We start from the raw sequence: 20,537 nt of genomic DNA, 5'->3' as shown, positions 1-20,537 counted from the left end.
ACTCACAGAGATCCGCCTGCCTCTGCTGTGATTAGCCACGTAATATTTAAATGGAGAATGAGTACATGACTGTTTCAGATCTGGTATTTCTTTACTTTTTCCCACATATTCTCTTCCCGGATGGTTTTGTATTCCTCCAAAGGCATAACGATATTACTGCCTCCTCTACCCCCATATATTTGTGGTGCTTAATATAACTGGTGGTTGGGGCTTATGATTTCTCTGAAGATCACATGTCTGTTGATGCTTAGGATAGACAAAAGCCTTTCTAAGATGCTTAAAAACAAGAGTGCCTATGTTCTACCACAGCTGTCATTTGAAAAAGATCTTTGGATATTGAAGCTTGCTGATTATTTAGAATTTCACTGTGTAGGAAACAGCTTGTTATGTAAAACCCTAAAGTTTAATAAAAAATGTTTTAACCCTTCAGTGTGGCTACTTTAAACTACTAGAGTATTCAAAGAGACCCCAATCTGGTTGTTTCTGTTTTCATCTGTGAAATATGTAATCTTTAAGAATGTTCCTGAGAAGATTCTCCTCCTAAGGAGGGGACACCAACTTTGAAAATAAGCTATAAATATAGTTTGATCTTACTATATATTATCATAACTGATGATTTTACTAGAAATGACATGTAACTTATATGTTTCTCATCTGTTTCAGGATGCTTTAATCTGGATCCCAATAGAGTTTTGGATGTAATTTTAGAAGTATTTGAATGCAGGCCAGAGCACGATGACTTCTTTATATCTTTATTAGAATCTTACATGAGCATGTGTGAACCGCAAACACTGTGTCATATTCTTGGGTTCAAATTCAAGTTTTATCAGGTAAAAATGTGTATATATGTATATCTATAGGTTAACTTTATAACTTTGTGTGTTTAGTTTTATATTTTATTATACTGTAGTATTTGCTAGTTGCAGCTCAAACATTTAGCTGAGGAGATAGAGAAATGGAAAGCTGACTATATGACTTACATATGATTATATTATATGATATATATTAACACTTTAAATGATCTGACGAGAAAGTCTGGAGAAAAGCAGAATTAAATTTTATGTTATGAGAGACAGGGTCTGGTAATACTTGACTGAAGGAGGAGTAATAGTGTGTTGTGTCGGCAGAGACTACGCATTTGTTTTCTGGCTGCCCAGACCCAAATAATCACACAGAAACTATATTAATTCTAACACTGTTTGGCCGATAGCTTAGGAGTATTCCTAGCTAGCTCTTACATCTTAACCTATTTTTAATTAATTTGTGTATCACCATGAGGCTGTGGCCTACCAGTAAGGTTCTGGAGTCCTCCTCCTGTGTAGCTACATGGCATCTCCCTGACTCTGCTTTCTTTCCTCCTCTATCTCTGCTTGGATTTCTTGCTTTGCTATATTCTGCCTTACCCTATGCCAAAGTAGCTTCTTTATTAACCAGAGATAACAAAACATAATCACAACATACAGAGGGGAATTCCACATCAGTGGTGAGACTTCTGTGCAGAAATAAACTGTGATGCTAAAGATTGGTGGTGTGGGCATATCTAACAGATTGAAAGAATGGTCTTAATCTTATGTGCCTGAATTGTAACGTGGGCAAAAAAGTGGTAGAAAATCATCTCTGAATAGATAGATGCATATTAGATTGTCATAGGCTCTGGCTACATGTTATTTTAGAATTTGATATGCATATGAAGGGTATTAGAATTTTTAGGGATTTTTATGAAGTACTTGAAGTGTATTTCAATCTTTTTTTTTTTTTATTTAACCAGTATAATAACCGTAAAGAATCTCTATTCTTTGGTTATTTCTCTTTTTTGTCTGCCATATTATTGCTAAGGCTATTTTCTAAAAGATTTAATGGATGTGCCTACTATTGAAAAATTGTTTCTAGTATTAAGAATGCCAACATCATAGAATCATTTTGAGGACTCAACAGTAATGTGTAAGTTTCTGGCATGGAGTCGTCATAAGTTATCAGGAAATGTTAGCTAATATTTAATTATAGAAGTGATACTTATCAGCCTTTTGTATTCTATAATTCTTAGACTAGGGTCTACAGTTACATATGGTTTTAACTACTACAATTGTTACCTTTCTGATAAAGTTATGCTAGTTTTGGAGAGTTGTTAAAATGTTGATGTTCAAATTTCAGTTCTACCATGTAACTACTTTTAATATCTGTGTTTCAGTTTCCTAACCTGTAAAATGAGTCTGACACCAGTACCTTCTTCATAGCTTATTGAGGTTGAAATAATACTTATAACGTGCTTAGTATAATGTCCTTTTGCAGGTCAAGTGCTTGTTAAATTAAAAAATAAACAAAAAGTCTTAATAAAAAAAAAAGAAAAATTGTTTCTGGTGGTATTATACTATTATAAAATTAGCCACAACTTCTTCTCATTTTCTGACCAAAAGCTTGAGAGTCCACCCCTCCCCCCAAGATAGGGTCCTCTGTGTAACAGCTTTGGCTGTCCTGGAACTCTGTAGACCAGATTGACCTCTAACTCACAGAGATTTGTCTGTCTCTGTGTCTTGAGTGCTATGATTAAAGGTATGCTACCTACCATTTCCTAGTCCTGAAATAAGTCCAAGTATTTTATTAATTTTTAAAGGGCATCTTAATTATTTTATATTTGATCAAGAAACCAACTGATGAAATATAAAAGTAGAGAAAATTTAATTTGGTACATGATTAATTAAAATGTAGCTTACATGTTTGGAGTGTGTACCTTTCAGATCATTTCACAGTGAAGATTAATGACCTTTTGAGAACCATCAAGTTAGTTAATTTTAGAGTTAAAGAATAGTTTTACATGAACATATTGTTAGTGATATAACCAGTGTGTAACTGAATTGCTTTACTATATTTGAACAAAATTTTTTATGTTTTAAAATAATATTTAATATGCATTTTGGACTGTTTTTAAGATTAAGAAATATTTGATGTTAGAAACGACATGCTGTTGTCAGAAATATTTTTCATACTGCACTGTGTGACAGACAGTATTACCTTCTTGCTATTGCCAGAGCTATCTTGGTTATTGTGAGAACTTCATCTTAGGACTGCTGAAGTGAAGAAAAGAATTGTCAGAGAATTTAAACAATTTGTGGTCTGTGAGGGAAAGTAAGGAAAGCTATGAAAACCAAAGTCTTACTTAAGGGATAGAATCATGGGTGTAAGCTCTTAGGAATGTGTAGTCACTAATTCCACACTCTTTCCTACCACTTCCTAAACTCCCTTTTTTCACAACCCACACTGATAAAAGCATTTAAAGGGGGACGGAAAGGGATGTGACAACTTTATAAGCAGAAATGCAGACGATGTTATGCAGTTTAAATCTCACATTCTGTTCAAGTCTCCGCTTTTACTCATATATTCTTATGTGAATGCTTAGTCTCAACATTTTTTATTTTATTTAAATAACTTTTTTCATTTATATACTGACCAAAGTTTTACCTTCCTCCTCTCCTTCTGGATCTTTCTCCCACAACTCCCATATACCCTCTTCCCCATCCTCTCCTCCCTCTCCATTCAGAAAGGGGCAAGACTCCCATGGGCTTGAACAAAGTATGGCACATCATGTTGAGGCAGGACTGTAACATGAGGGCCTGCTGGTTGGGGTTTCTGTCCTACCCAGTTCCCCCAGCTGTTTAGCCCCAAAAGAATTGCACGGAGATTCTGCATTAGATATAACTGATCGGCCCATTAACTCAGGTTTCTTATTAACTCTTGTAGCTCATATTAACCCATTATTCGTATCTTTGTTAGTCACATGGCTCGGTACCTTTCTCAGCAGGGCAGGTCCCATCCTGCTTCTTCAGTGGTCTGGGCAAATTGGTGGAAGACGTTCCTTCTTCCCAGAATACTCCTGTTCTCGTTGCCCTGCCTCTACTTCTGTCTGGTTGACCTTCCTATACTTCCTGCCTGGTCAGTCAGCCTTTATTTAAAACATAATTGACAGAATACAGACAATTCTCCTGCACCACAAGACCAAGCACTTCCCTATGTATAAAGGCTGGGCAAGATAATTCAGCATGGGGAATAAATTCCCCAAAACAAGCTAAGCACCAGGGACAGGTAATGATCTCACTGCTAGGAGCCTCCCAAACAGACCAAGCTACACAGCTGTCACATACATGCAGGGGGCCTAGGTCGGTCCCATGCAGTCTGTTTGCTTGTACTCATCTAAGGATGTTTTGGGACACTGGTAGAAATCTTTGCCCCACTATTCAGATGTTTGGTTTTAAAAGGGAGAATAGTGAAGTGTATTGATGATAGGTAGAGAAGAGAAAAGATTTTAATTTTACTTTATACCATAAAGATTTTTTTTCCTTTTAGGAACCAAGTGGTGAGACACCGTCATCTTTGTACAGAGTTGCAGCAGTGCTTCTGCAATTTAATCTCATTGATTTAGATGATCTTTATGTACACGTAAGTTGAGTGGTCTGTATTGGCTTCTGTTTCTCAGAGGCGGGGAATATGAGTAGATAGTTAAAAGTACTTCACTGTTGGCTCTAGACTCCTGGGCTGTATTTCTTTGAAGCTTTGTCTACTTTAAAAAAATTAGTGGAGTCTCTTCTTTGACAAACTATGGAAATTGAATTCCTCTTAATCACCCTTATAGGTTTCAATATTGGATAAATCTTTTTTGAATCATCACCTGTACTTAGCTCATGGGGAAAAAGGTGAAGCACTAAGCAATGTAGTGTCAAGCTTCTTTATTTTACATGTGACTTGTAGGAAATACGGAATTACCTAGATAGTTTTAGGTAAACGTTGCTGTATTTTTATTTCTAGTATATTAAATTTTTTTCAGTATGTTTACTGTGTAATAATTGACCATTATTGGGATTTATTGTTGGGTGTAGTATCTAGAAGAGTTTATTATGGTTGTGACAAATGATTTCTAGTTCATCAAGAGTTGAGCTGCCAGTTTGGGAAGCTAAAGTTTGCAGTATACCCTTATTAGTTTCTGCTTTGGGATATCTGTTGACTTAAAGTAATTCACAATTGTAGTCTTGGCTACCTTTGAAATCATGTTATAATTTCCTTCCTATTTGTATGCTGTGGCTAGAGAGTTGAATAAAAAGATTGTCAATACCTTGCAAAGTCACATTGTGGTTTTGTATGAAAATGTAGTCTGTGGTGTGAGCTCGTAGTAGATAGTGATCACATTCATCAATGGGTGGGCTGGGTGTTAGAAAACTTTTCTAAACTAGTGAGGTTGAATTAGGATCATAGAAGAATAGATATTTTCCAGACTGAAATGGTAGAAATATATAGGTAAAATTAAGCGAGTTTAAAAGCCAAAAATTCCACAGCATTGGAGTTACCTGTGTAAGGAGACCCTAGGAACTTGAGAGCGTTTGAAGCCTAGGTGGTATGAGGGAGTAGTGAGGATGGAGAAGCAGGTTGGAACTAGACCATTGGAAGGCTTCTAGCTGCATAGAGTGGATAGTTTGAATTTTTTTCTTGGGATGAGAGAATCATTAAAAATTTAAAGAAAAGTGATACATGGACTGAAACTGGAATATTGGTTAGAAGATGAAGTATTGGAAAGCCTAAAAAACAGATCTGAAATGATAATGAACTTAAATACTCATGTTCCAGGTTAGTAATAAATACAAATAGACTATGCTACTACTTTGAGATGATATGGGTTGACAGATTGGATTTATATGCCAGTATAGAGTCTATGTGAGACACAACTAAAGCCGTGGCATCAGGAGATATTATAAGTAAGCTATGTGTAGTGGCTCATGTCTGTAATCAGTACTCAGGACAGTGACAGGAGTTTGAGGTCTTCCTGGCTTACATAGCAACTTCCAGGCTAATTAGAGCTATGCAGAAAAACCTCTCAAACAAACAAACCAACACAAACATGCAAATAACAAAAAGAAAATAGTGGATGTAAAATATTGAGGATTTTATAGTTAGAAGAGACTTTCTAGTAGTAGAACCTAAAGAGAATCATTTAAGGCAGCGGTTCTCAACCTTCCCAGTGCTGTGACCCTCTAATACAGTTCCTCATGTTGTGTTGACCCCCAACCATAAAGTTATTTTTGTTGCTACTTCATAACTGTAATTTTGCTACTGTTACAAATTGTAATGTAAATATCTGTATTTTTTGATGGTCTTAGGTGACCCTGTATAAGGGTCATTTGACCCCAAAGGGGTAGAGAACCACACATTGAGAACTGTTGATTTAAGGGGTTATGTGCTGCTCCATGTAAGAGTGCTTTATGTGTCTTATTCAGGGTCTTGGATTTAAACCCCAGCATTGTGAAACAAATAAAAAACACACCAGAGAGTGTTAATGATGTTCACTAAGAAGATAAAATCATTCTAACTTTATATACACCAAATCAACATTCTGAAAATACACAGAACTGGAAGTTGAGATAAATAAAAGCACTGCATACCATTTATCTATTAGTTACTGTCATCTAGGTAAAAGAGTTTACACTAGCCATTGAAATAAATCAATAACAATATGTTTGCCATTCAGAATGAAGAAAAGTTACTTACCTCTTTGGACATGTCTCTAGCAAATTGACTGTTTCTCCCTTTTCTTTGATTGATAGGACGAAGCATACAGTATTTAATATTTCACCTTTTAATGTTCACTGGTTGTTTTCCTTACATTAGCTATAGCTAATGAATTGAAATGGAACATGCATTTTTACGGGGTAAAAACATTTCTGTTGTAGCTCACTGTAGTGTCTTGTAGAAGCTAAGTGGCTCTTCTGGTTTGGTTTTCTTTTGTCAGGTTTATTATTACTATTATTATTATTTTGGTTTTTCGAGACAAGGTTTCTCTGTAGCTTTGGATCCTGTCCTGGAACTAGCTCTTGTAGACCAGGCTGGCCTTGAACTCACAGAGATCTGCCTGCCTCTGCCTCCAGAGTGCTGGGACTAAAGGCGTGCGCCACCACCGCCTGGCAGGTTTATTATTATGAAATGCTTATAGTAACAGTCCTCCACATGTACAAGGTAACTAACTGATTTGAGATAATCAAGTTTCACAGTAGGGCATTGACAAAATACTACTTTCTTTTTTGTATTGGTTTAGAAACTAGTTTGTGACTTACTATGAGATACCAAGGTATTACTACTTTTATAATAGATAATCAGAACATTCAAATCTCCCTTTTATATATATAATCTTTGGAGTTTGTCTTTTAAAGGGGCAATACATAGTTTTTCTTTGTTTGGGTGATACTAAAGTTCAAACATGGGATCTACTCATGCTGGGCAAACTTTGCTCTCTATCACTGAGCACCCTTCCTCCTGATATTTTCAATCGAATAAGTACATATTTTGGGTATATTTATAAATTCAGTGGTGAGCATCTCTGTAGTGTGAATTTAGAACATTTAGCATACCAAAGATATGAAACATTTATTGCTACATGACTTTAAGATGTGTACAGTATTCAGGTATTAACCTTTTAAAATTGGGCAATAAGACTTATTTAAAAGGAAGTCATAGGTATGGGTAAACCAAACTTCTTATTTGTAGATTTATTAATTGGACAATAGAATTTGCCTTTTATATGTATAAGCTATTTATATTAACTCTTAAGAAATTTTAATGATCTCTTTTTAGCTCCTTCCAGCTGATAATTGCATTATGGATGAATACAAACGAGAAATTGTGGAAGCTAAACAAATTGTAAGAAAACTCACAATGGTTGTATTGTCTACTGAGAAACTTGATGAACGAGACAAAGAAAAGGACAAGGATGATGAGAAAGTAGAAAAGGTACATCATTTAGTCTAGTAAAATTTGCAGTGTTTAAAATTACTAAATTTAATTTCTCATCATTAATCACCTTATAAAAGTAAAATTTCTTAGTTTTGATTATGTTAAAATATGATTTGGGTAATATTCATTTTGATTTTAATATGAATGGTACCTTTAGAAAAAAAACTGCTCTTTTTGTTTCTTGTGTAAATTTTAAAAATGTCACAAAATATATTGATTTTATTTTTGCTGTATATATAATATTCTTCAAGTAGTAAGGGGATTCTCAAAGATGAATGAATTCTAGTGAGTGTCTCCTGCATTATAGCATGAAGTCAAAGTTAATTCCAAATTTATAAATTATAATGCCCATGTTTGTGCTAAATGGAAAAATAAAACAAAAAAAGATTCTATTTTTTTCAAGTCACTAAAAATTCAGGCAGTTGTTAAATTTCCTAGATATCGTAACTTTTTTGATGTGCATTAATTGTGATATTTAGCTGAAGTTGTAAAGAGAAATATTTGTATTCCAAGTATCATTGTTACTCTTGTTCATTTTTAGCCACCTGACAACCAGAAGCTTGGTTTGTTGGAAGCCTTGTTAAAGATCGGGGATTGGCAGCATGCACAGAACATCATGGATCAGATGCCTCCATACTATGCAGCTTCACATAAACTAATAGCTCTAGCTATTTGCAAGCTTATTCACATAACTGTTGAACCTCTATACCGAAGGTATGCGACTCTGTATTAAGTGCTAAGGTCTAGTTTGGGATTGCTAAAAAGATATGTGTATTTCTTTTCTCTTTAAATCTGGCATATCTATTACTATATTTTCTCAAAATGGAAGACTATTCACAGGGCATGTCAGCCATTTTTACACAGATTCTCTCCTAATGTCCCAGTGTTGTAGAATATGTTCTGCAATGTTATATGAAAACTTAGGTTAAACTTCTGGAGCTTTTCTACATGTATTGAGAGTGAAAATACCTTTCTTTTATTTTTAAACTTTTCTTCGTGGAAGAAAATTTTCCCCTTTTTATTAACCTCAGGGAAACATTATTCTGGGGTTAATGACTGCATATTAGTATTCTGACACTCAGGCTGCTTTTTGGTAAATTACTAGCGTAATTCCTCTTATTATCCCAAATGTGTCCACTAGCCCTGTAGACGTCAGCCTATTTAGGGAACATAGGAGCAGTATTAGCAGCAGCTCTGACTTCAGCCTCATAAACAAAGCCTGTTTCAGGCCTCTCAAAAGCCCCAGCCTTCATGACTTGTGCATAGCCACTAGATGCTGCTTTCATAGCGACTTGAGGGGTAGACAGCGCAGACCTCTTCAGAGATCAACTTCTGTGACTTCAAAGTAAGATACCTGCTTAGTATGTGAGAACTCTGAGCATGCTGTCCTTTCTAGTATTGTACTTCGATTGTCCAGTTATCTTTCCTACCACCCCTTCCTCATACTCAGTGTAGGTAGTTGAGCTCAGATTGAGAAATGTTTGATTTCATCTTGTTGTACATCTGAGGACCATCGCTTCTTCATTCCTATAACTATATTCTCTATGTTGGCCAAGCTTAACTTAAACTCATGTTACATGTTACATGAGAGCTACATTGAGAATTCCTTATTTAATTTGCTATTTTGAAACATTCTCTTTCGGAACTTTGTTTTTATGCTTGCTGAATTTGTTTTTATATTAATTTTCACTTGAGAATTACTATAATAAAGTTAGTGATGGCTAGAATAGATATATAAGCAAGAAAATTATTATTGTGTTAAGATATTTGGGCTTAATAGTGCATAGATTTCTAAATCTTGCTTCTTTTTTATAGAGTTGGTGTTCCTAAAGGTGCTAAAGGCTTACCTGTTAGTGCTTTGCAAAACAAGTTAGCACCAAAGCAAGTGGAGAGCTTTGACGATTTGAGGAGGGATGTATTCAACATGTTCTGTTACCTTGGTCCTCACTTATCTCACGATCCCATTTTATTTGCAAAAGTCGTGCGCATAGGCAAGTCATTTATGAAAGAGGTCAGTAAGATTTTTCTTCCTAATAGAAAATTAAAATTTGAAATGAATATATTTGTTTTGATGAGTATTTCTTTTTTTTTTTTACAGATATATGATGCTTTTATTTCGAAAAAAATTAGATTTACAAAAGAGATACAAAGACAGACTAGCAGAAACAAAGTAAACATGATGTAAGGAAAGTTGTGTTGAGTAAATTAGCTCAGTTTATGGAAAGTCCATGATGATTCATCAGATACCTCCCTTAGGAAAATCCATATGTTGAATTCTGTTGTAACTAGCACTTTCTTACTATTTTTTACCCTTATCTGTCTTCTGTTTATTTTCTAGCATGCGGTTTTGAATCATTACTATTAGCTGTTTGTAATTTTTCCAACCACAAAGTCCTGGGCTTATTATTTCTATTTTTTACTTAACTTTGGTGATAAGATTCAACTTGGTGTTTTGTGTGTTCTGAGTATGTACTCTACTGTGGAGCTGTGTTCCCAGCTCATCATGTTTCTTTTTAAGTAAAGCTTTTATTGAAATAAATTATACATATAGAAAAATAAGTAAATTGTGATTATATAGTTCAGTGACCTTTCTAAAACTAAACACCCATGTGTCTACCACTTAAACCAAGAAATTGAATAGGCCCCTACCTCATTTATAAACTTAGACTATTTAAAAAACATTTATGACATGCATCTCCAGTCTTAAATTACCTTTTCTTACCTTACTTAAGTCAGTTTCCCCTATGTGTTGCTGGTTTCTGTCATTGTAGTTTTGCTTTTCCTGTGATCTTATGTAAATAATTAGTGTTTTCTGATTTTTTTTTCACTTAATGTTTTGAGATTCATGATTCAAGTTATTACATGTGTCAGTAGTCCTTTTGATGAGTAATAACATTTCATTATATGTAAACATGTAGTTACTGATAAATTTACCAAGTGATGGATATTTAAGTTATTTTTGGCTGGGCTGTTATAAAGGTGCTTTAAATATCTATACTTTTGGGGGGCATATTTTTGCATTACCAGAAGTAGGATTTGTTAGTGAAGTAAATAAGTATATGTTGAACTGTAAGAAATTACAAAAATGCTGGATGTGATAGTGCACACCTTTTTTTAAGATTCATTTATTATGTATACAATGTTCTGCCTGCATGTATGCCTGAAGGCCAAAAGAAGGTACCAGATCTCTTTATAGGTAGTTGTGAGTCACCATGTGGTTGCTGAGAATTGGTCTCAGGACCTCTGGATGAGCAGCCAGTGAGTGCCCTTAACCTCTGAGCCATCTCTCCAGCCCTCCCTTGGTGCACACTTTTAATCCCAGAATTCAGGAGACAGATGCAGGCAGATCTCTATAAAATTTTCAGGTCATCCAGGTTTACATAGCAAGCTCTGGCTATATAGTAAAAGCCTTTCTTAAAACAAAGAAGAAATTATGAAAACTGACAATGTCTATAGTATTTTACATTTCTGAGAGCAATCTTTGAGACTTCCAGATGCTCCATAGCCTCACCGACACATGGTATTTTAATACTTAAATTTTATCCATCCTAGCAAGTTGTGATATCTTATTGTGGTTCCAGTTTCTGTCATGCTAGTGACTAATGTTGAGTATCTTTTTTTTTAATATAATTTTTTTTATTGAGAATAGGAAAAAAGTTTCCGCCTCCTCCCAGCCTCCCATTTCCCTCCCCCTCCCCCCGAGTATCTTTTAATGTACTTACTTGCTACTTATAATTATTTTTCCTTTTTTTTTTTTTTTTTTTTTTTTTTTCTCGAGACAGGGTTTCTCTGTGGCTTTGGAGCCTGTCCTGGAACTAGCTCTGTAGACCAGGCTGGTCTCGAACTCACAGAGATCTGCCTGCCTCTGCCTCCCGAGTGCTGGGATTAAAGGCGTGTGTCACCATCTTATAATTATTTTTAGTGAAGTGTCTGTTTATGTTTTCTCCATTTTATATCACAGTCTTTTTGTTACTGAGTTCTCGTCTTTGTATATTGTTGGATTTTATCAAATAGGTGGCTTTTGAATTCTTTTCAGTCTGGTTTGCCTTCCCACTTTTAACTGTTTAAAAAAATTAAAGTGTATATATGTGGGAGTGGCAGGGGTTTATGCCAGTGGGTACAGGTGCCAGGGGAAGCCAGAAGAGGATGTGGGATCTCTTGGAGCTGTAGTTAGGGGTAGTTGTGAACCAAACTCTGGTTCTCTGGAAGAGTAGAGACTTCTTTTCACCATGGAACTATCTCTCCAGCCCTTCGAAACTCTTTCTGTAGAGCTATGCCTCTGAAATTAAGAGTCCAACCTTAGTTCGATTCCTGGCATCTGCTTTTGGGTGGCTCACAACCACCTCTAACTCCAGCTCCCCGAGATCCGATGACTCTGGCTTCCACAGGTACATGTACATACCTACACACAGAGTCATAGACATATATACATGTAGACAACTATGGATAATATGCAAACACCATTTTAAAAAGGAAAAAGGGAATCTTATTAATTTCAGGTTAGTATGTTTTTCTCTTAAAATTTCCTGGGTTTGGTGTGCTCAATTTGTTTATTTTTGCAACCTATATAAGACTTTCTCATAGAGTGTTGACCAGACTATAGCATGCATCATAATTACCTGTCAGGCTTACTAAAATGCAGATTGTTGGTCCTAAACTTCAGTATTTGGTCAATAAGGCCTGGGTGGAAGGTGAAAATTTGCATTTCTAACATGTTTCCTGGTGATACTGATGCTTCTGGTTCAAAGATCAAATTGTTACTTTAGTATATCAAGCAGATTTGATCCTCCTTTGTGGGCTTAAAAGGGCGTGGCAGTGACTAATAATCTAAAAATCTGATCAGAAATCACTACTATTCTCTCTGCTCTAACATCCTGGGCATTTTTCTTCTTGACATAACTGGGAGATGACAAAAAATGAACAGAGCAACTTACAATTTTGCCATGTTTTCAAGAAGACTCCCTTCATATCAGACTTCTTGACTACAAGAATGCTGAGATTCCCAAAGAATACATGGCATTCTACATAGTGGGAATTGTTTTGTGTTGTTAGTAACATGTCTTGCCATTGCCATTTATGATAAGGCTCCTCACAAAGCCAAAAAATGTTGCTAAGATAAAAACTCTCACAAAAGTAGGAAGAGAGAAGAAAAGAGGCTCCATTGTGAATCTCCTACTCCCAGGCACTGGGTGGAGGCGCTGACTGCTGTAGGAGACCTACAACATACATAACCACATAAGAGTCTTGTCTCTTTCCAGACTGCAAGGACAGAAAATAGTTGTAGTTAGATTTTGTGTGTGAACCAGTCAGAGGAGTTTCTATTTTATATATAGAAGCCAATTTTTATTTTATTTTTTATTAACACACAAAGAAGTCGGTTTTATTATAGCATTTTCAAACTTTTTTGCTTTTTTTTATTGAAATTATTTTTATCACATAGTATGTCCTGATTACAGTTCTGCTCCCTCTAATCTTCTCATTTCTTCCCAACTCCCCTGCCATCCAGTTTTACTCCCTTTCTTTTATTAGAAAACAGGCTTCTAAGGGATACTAATACAATAGAATAAAATATAGTAAGATATGACAAAAACTAACACATAGGAATTGGACAAAACAAACAGAAGGAAAAGAGTCCAAGAGAAGGCACAGGAAACATAGACCCACTCATTTAGACATTAATGAATCCTATAAAAACACTGAACTGGAAGCTATACTTTATATACAAAGGGCTTGTTGATTTAGAAGGCCTTGCTCTCTTGGTGTCCTGCATTACCTCTGGCTCTTACATTCTTTTTGCCTCCTCTTCTGTCGCACTCCCTGAGCCAGGCATTGGGTGGGCTGAGGAGGTGGGTATTTAGTGGATACATCCTATTTAGGGCATAGTGTTCCAAGTTCTATCATTCTCTGTAATGTCTGATTGTGGCTCTCTGAATTTGTTTCCATATGCTGCAGGAGGAACTGTCTCTGATGGTTGAGCAAGGCACTGGTCAATGAATATAGTAGAATGTCATTAGGAGTCATTTCATCATTTTTTTTTTAAAGACCAGCAATTTTTGGTTTTGCCCTAGGTCCCTGGGGTATCATCTAGTCTCAGGTTCTTGGCCCCCCAAGCAGTTTCGGTTATGGGTTCCATCTCACGGAGTGGACCTTAAGTCAAATCAGATATTAGTTATTTACTCCCCCAAGCGTTGTGCCATCGTTGTCTTAGTGTATTTTGTAGGCAGAACGGCATTGTAAATCAAGACTTTCTGGCTAGGATGGTGTTTATTTTTTTCTCTTTTGGTAGTGTGCAGAGTATCTTCCTATACTAAAGGAAGTGGAATATAGGGGTGAAGGCTCTGTATAGACACCAGCTTGACTATTCATGTTCAGTGAGATCTGTAGGTTATGTCTTCAGTAATGAGGCCTTACCATCAGTTTTTGTAAAGCAATAACCTGGGTTGTTTGGAAATTCCCATGGGATTCCTTTTGCCAACAACTCAATTATATGTAACTCAATCTCAATCCTGGAAGCTTCATTTGGTGACAAGAGTTGGCCAGCTGGACCTCTGTCACCTCTAGTATTTGACGGTTTCATTTAGATCACTTTCATATATGTATATATTTTAGGAAACTTCTACTGTAGTGGGTTTCCATACTACCCTTCAAATTTTCATTGATTTTAGCTGTCTCTCCCCATATTTTCTCTCTCATTTGCACTCCTTTCTAATCCTCCTATTTCTCATTTCCTGCATGTTCACTCATAACTATTCTATTTTTGTTTCCTAATGAGATCTATCTGTCTATAGTTCCTTACTCTATACTTACCCTCTGTGGTTATATGGATTGTAGCTTGGTTATCATTGACTTAACAGCTAATAGCCACATATAAGAAAATACATACCATATTTGTCATTCTGGATATGGGATACCTCACTCAGGATGATTTTTTTCTAGTTCCATCCTTTTACCTGCAAAATTAATTATTTCATGTTTTTATCAGCGGAGAAATACTCCATTGTGTAAATGTACCACATGTTCTTTATTTATTCATCTGTTGAAGGACATCTAGGTTCTTTCTGGTTTCTGACTGCTATGAATAAAGCAGCAATGAAGATGGTTGAGCAGCTGTTTCTGTGGTAGGATAAAACGTCCCTTGCATATATGCCTAAGGCTGGTAGAACTGGATCTTGCAGTAGATCAACTTCCATCTTCCTGCTGTTCCCCTTGTTCTTTGCTTCTTTTTTGATTTTCTGAGAAGCAAACTTTTACTACATTTATTTTATGTGCATGTATGTATGTATGTATGTGTATGTATGTATACCACAGCACTGTGTGAAGGTCAGCAGAGGACAACTTGTAGTTAGTTCTCTCCCTCCACCTTGTGGATCTCATGGATCAAGCTCAGATCCATGTCAGCCTTGATAACAAGCACCTTTACCTGATGACCCTATCTCATCAGTCCAAAAATGTTTGAAAACAACTAAACCTTTCATTAGAGTTGTTTTCCAAATGGACACTATTGTGATTGATACTGTTTGTTATGCCTCCTACTGTACTTTTGCTATTATAATACTTTGTATACAAACCATACGAGGAACTGAGGCCAAAGTCTGTTGTTTTTTTATTTTGAGATTTTATTTTTATTTTATACCTTTGGGTATTTTGCTTGCATGTTTGTCTATGCTATCTGTGCATGCAGTGCTCACAGAGGTCAGAACAAGACATTGGGTTTCTTGCTGCTGGAATTAGAGATGTTTGAGCTACCATGTGTATGCTGAGATTTGAACCCAGGTCCTTTGTAAGAGCAGCCAGTACTCTTAACCACTGAGCCATCTTTCCCCAAGTTGTGTTTTCTTTGGTTGGTTGTTTGATTTTTGAGACAGGGTTTCACTGTGTATCACTGTCAGGCCTGGAACTCACAGGGATCTGCCTCCCTTGCTTCTCAAATGCTGAGATGCACACAACTTCACATTGCAGAGACCAAGTTTACCATAAAACAGTCCTGCTTTCCAATGAAACCAATCAGGGAAAAACTACCGAGATGCTTGTGTTTGTATTTTTGTATTGTTATTTGTAATAATTGGTTTGAACTAAGGTCACTTTATTTACCTCATTGATAAAAGTATTCAGTCATATTTAGAAAATGTATCTTTTTTGTGCAGCATAAATGTTATTGAGTAGGGGAGCAGACTTTTGGGGGCATCAGTCCTTCTTGACCACAGCCTCTTTCATGGCTGACAACATGTTGCTCAACTCTTCCATCTTCCTCTTGGTGTGGATGTGTGTCCACTCTTCTTGATGAACTGGAGCTAGCACTTGTCCTTGAACACCTTGAGCAGCTCCATGGTGTGCCAGTTGTAGGTCATGAAGCTGCACACCTCCTGGATCATATTCTGCATGAACTTGGTGTGCTTGGTGAGGTGCCAGCACTGCTGGCTATGCATCGGCTTGCCACTTTGGCTTTTGTTGAAGCCCGCTGCCTTGGGGTTGAACTGGGCCGTAGCTGCTGCTCTAATGGCAGCTGGCACAGGAAGATTATGTAGTAATTTTAACATTAGCTATACTGTCTAGGTTCAGATACTAAATATCAATAGGCAAGTGGCAACTCTGTGTGACTTATTTTTTATGAGACTTGTTTTGCTAAGAGTAGGAAATTAATGAGTATATACAAGTCCATACAAGAAAAAGGTAAAATAGGTTTTTTAATTCATTTATTAATTGCTCCATCTTCCAAGAATTAAATTTTAGAAGATATATTATTAATGGTATATATGAGTGTGTGTGCGTGTATGTGTGTGTATTGCATGCATTCAGGTGCCTGAGAAGCTAGAGATGACCATCAGATCCCCCAGAACTGGAGTTGTAAGTAGTTGTGAGCCAGTGTAGGTGCTGAAAGTCAAACTTAGATCTTCTGCAAGAGCAGCAAGTGCTCCTAACCATTGAGCTATTGTTCTACCCCCCAAGTATTTTGTTTTGTGACAACAGTCGTTGAAGCTAATTTCAAGACAAGTTCAAAGTGCAAAGAACAGAAATAATATCTAAAAACATTTGTGATACTGCTTACTTGTGAGAAGCTTTTTTTTTTTACATGCATGCAAATGCTGCCATATCCTAAGTTGTTAGCATTCTGCTGTCTGATTTCTCACTGCTTGTTCTGGGAGCCTGTGCTACCCACACAAGTAAGGTATGAATTGCTAGGGATCTAATACCACATAACATTTTCTCAGCTGTTTTTTTAAAAAAAATACATTCATGCATTTTGTGTGTGTGTGTGTCTTGTGTATGTACACATATATACTTACATACATACATACCACAGAACACATGTGGAGATCAGAGCATATCTTGCTGGGGTCTGTTCTTTCCTTCTATTCTGTGGGTTCTGGGGGAATCAATCTTAGGTCACAAGTTTTGCTTGCAGGTGCTTTTGCCACTGAGACATCTCACAGCCTCTCTGCTCAGTTTTCAACCACTGAAAAGATAAGAGTTGATTGTCACGAAGATATTTCTACACAGACTCAGAATCTGCTGTGGTGTTGAACCTTTTTTACCTACAGTGCTAATGTGCTCCTGGTGCTTCCTAGGATTACTTGCCTGCCCTTGATATTGTTTGCTTTTGGGGAAAGACAAACTAAAATATGAGTACATTTCTTTAAACAGATTTAATATTTAAGCTGTAATTTGTTCTAAAGTTAGATGCACATGTTATTTATAATGGAAACTATTCATATATAACAGTTTCCAGCAGTGGAAAAAATGAAAGAATTTCCAACTGTAATCTCCCATAGCTCTTTCTATGGGTTGTATTTTAAACTCCAAATTACTATTTTATCTTGATATTTAGCCTGGACTTGCTTTAAACTCAAAATCCTCCCTTCCTCTACTCCTGAGTTCTTAGATTTCATGCATGTGCCACTACCTTCAGAAATTCTAAATTATTTTATTTTTTACTTGGTTATTTAAAAAATATTCTGAATTTATGTATATAGGTATTTTGCCTCCCTATGTGTCTGTGTAGCATATGTGTACAATGTCTGTGGAGGCCAGAAGAGGGTGTTGGATTTATTGGAAATGGAGTTAGAGGTAGTTGCTAGTTGCCTCTTAGGTGCTGAGAATTAGACCTGGGTCCTCTGGAAGAGCAATCAGTGATTGTAACCATCTCTCTAGGCCCATTCTAAATTATTTTAATGGGACCTGTTTTGGATGCTTCTAGCAAAAAGGTTTTTCATAAAGTAGTTTTGAGGTATGTATGTGTAGTTTTTAATCTAATATAACATACCTAGTAGGTACTCAATAATTGGTAGTTAATAAGATGTAAGTTAAAATAGTGCTACAATTTTACAGGCAATCTAGTCACAAATCTTAAATGTTTTTATCAGAGGTAATAATAACAGTCCTAAGTAGCATTTGAAAAATAAGGTAGTAAATTGTTAGATCATTACTCATAAGAGGCTACTTATTTAGTTTTATTTATAATTCTTTATTTCTCAACTTTCTCAAAGTCTGTCTTGATGCCTCTATTTTTAATTTTTCGGGTGCTGAGTATTGTTGTATAATGGTATTGTCTTTTATGCCTTTATAGAGTCATGTTGGAACCTCAGTTGATTTTGATGATGGCCTTTCTAACCCTAGTTGAGTGCTCTGTTTTACTCAAATTTAAAATTCAAACGTTGAAATCACGTCAGGTGTCTTGTAGCTTAAGAGTTGTGACTTCAAAGATAGGAACTGTGTCCTCTTTTCAAAATTTAAATGTGTGATACTTAGTAAATAACTACAGCTTGCTTCCACTTCCTGATGTCTCCTGCTTCAGCCTAGTGCTGACTGCAGCATAGAGTATTGTGTGGGTGTTGTTTAATGCTATTCCTAATCTGAAAGTGAAGTAAACTAAAAGAAAAGGAAGAGATAAATGGAGTAGGATGTTGTTTTAGTTAGGTTTTTTTATTGCTGTGAAGAGACACAATGGCCATGGTAACTCATAAATAAACATTTAATTGAGGTGGCTTGCTTACGGTTTCAGAGGTTCAGTCTGTTATCATCATCAGGTGGGGAGCAGGCATATGTGGTGGTGGAGCTGAGAGTCCTTACATCTTGATAGGCAGGAAACAGGAAGTTGATTGACTGTCATATTGAGGGAAGCTTGAGAAAAAGAGCCCTCAAAGTCTGTCCCCACAGCGACATACTTCCTCCAACAAGGCCACACTTCCTAATAGTGTCACTCCCTTTGGGGGCCATTTTCTTTCACACCATCATAAATATGTTTATCTTCTTTAAAAATTGCTTTAATTTGTGTGTACCCCCTGATTTATTTCTATTAATCCTTGTTGCAATGAGCTTTTGATAGGAAGGTTTACTGCTCTTCTAGGTAGCTTTGCTTTATGTCTTATATTTTTAAATTTTTCCTGCTTATGAAATATTAAGAATTGACACATGGACATTAGAAACTGACTAGAGTTACGCAGGGAAGTAAACCAGCTCAGTTACGGTAAAAATACTTTATTTCTATGGAATAAAACTATGTAGTTTTACTAGGTTTGGATCACAGCATGGCAGGAAAAATGGGTAGTCTCACATCCTTAAACTGTAATAAACTGTAAGCCTAGTTTTTCCAGTTATGGCCTATCCTTATTTCTGCCTCCTACTAGATGCACAGTATGTTATCTGAATTATCAGTCCTCTACCTCAAAGAAAACAACAATAGCTATATAGTTGTTTCTGACAGGACAGTCCTCTATGATTGAAATGTAGGTGGATTTTTCTGTCCCGCCTGCCAAGTCCTAAATAAACAATATAGAGACTTATTAGTTATAAAACCTTGGCCACAAGTTAGGTTTGTTCCTAAGTAGCTCCTATAACTTTAAATTAACCCATTTTTATTAATTTACATTCTCCCATGTGTCTTTTATCTCTCTCCCATTTTGTGTGTCTGACTTGTTCTGCGTGCGATCATTTGGCTTCTTGAGACTCTGCCCTTCTTCCCAGCACTCTCTGCTCCCCTAGCTATTGACTATTTAGCTTTTTATTAAACCATTCAGAGTGACATTTCTTCACAGTGTACAAAAAGACTACTTCATAACAGGGAATTCTTTATTTGCTGACAAACTATCAGTTGACTCAGTTTTATCTGAAAGAGAACCCTATTTTCTTGAATCTGCCAATTTGAAGAAGATACGTTGGTATGCATCCTAAATCACTGATAGATTAAAACTAAAGTACCTAAGACTTCTCTTTGGGAATATCTGATAACTTGCTCAAACGCATGCAAAAGAATCCCTTCTTTAACATGAAAATCAAATAGGTGGTGTTGCATCATAGCTTTCTCCTTCGCTTGTTTCCGTTTTGACCGTTGCCTTTTCCTGATGTCTAGACTGTTCTTATGTGTCAGTTCTTCATTTGTATTTTTGGGTTTTCTGCCTTTATAAACATATACACCTATAGGCATCACTAATGTTTTTGTTGTGTTTAAGATAAGGTCCCTTAATTTAGCTCTGGCTGTCTTGGAACTCACTATGTGAGACCAGGCTCACTTTGGACTCTTCAGAGATCTGCTAAAGGCATGCACAACTATGCTCGGCTTTCATAGTATCATTTTAAGTGACTAGACAGCATTGTCAAACAAGTCACTTCAAGGTTCAGTCTGTATTAGGATTAAAGACCCAAAATGTGATTTTTTTTTTAATGTCAGCAGTTTCACAAATAATTTGGACTTTTCGTTGAGCATTTTGATAGTGGTGAATTATAATGTAATTTAGATTCATTTCCTTTGTTCTGAGTTTTGGTTATATTAGTAT

General features: G+C 36.1%; 1 protein-coding gene across 3 annotated transcripts in view; it reads left to right on the top strand.

Moving 5' to 3' along the window:
• Thoc2 (THO complex subunit 2) overlaps positions 1 to 20,537 on the top strand; it is a 112,725-nt gene that overhangs the window by 36,979 nt on the left and 55,209 nt on the right. For all 3 annotated transcript variants that reach the window (XM_050118846.1, XM_050118845.1, XM_050118844.1), the window contains exons 8-12: positions 664 to 830; positions 4,339 to 4,431; positions 7,609 to 7,764; positions 8,309 to 8,481; positions 9,583 to 9,778. In XM_050118846.1, coding sequence (XP_049974803.1) covers positions 664 to 830; positions 4,339 to 4,431; positions 7,609 to 7,764; positions 8,309 to 8,481; positions 9,583 to 9,778 — 785 coding nt within the window. The remainder of the gene's footprint in view (positions 1 to 663; positions 831 to 4,338; positions 4,432 to 7,608; positions 7,765 to 8,308; positions 8,482 to 9,582; positions 9,779 to 20,537) is intronic.

This window comes from Alexandromys fortis, unplaced genomic scaffold (genome assembly GCF_014885135.2).
Source record: "Alexandromys fortis isolate MF-2015 unplaced genomic scaffold, M_Fortis_MF-2015_v1.1 scaffold_114, whole genome shotgun sequence".
NCBI classification, from domain to species: domain Eukaryota; kingdom Metazoa; phylum Chordata; class Mammalia; order Rodentia; family Cricetidae; genus Alexandromys; species Alexandromys fortis.
The sequence above is the reverse complement of the archived record's forward strand: the minus strand, read 5'-3'. Positions and strand labels throughout refer to the sequence as shown.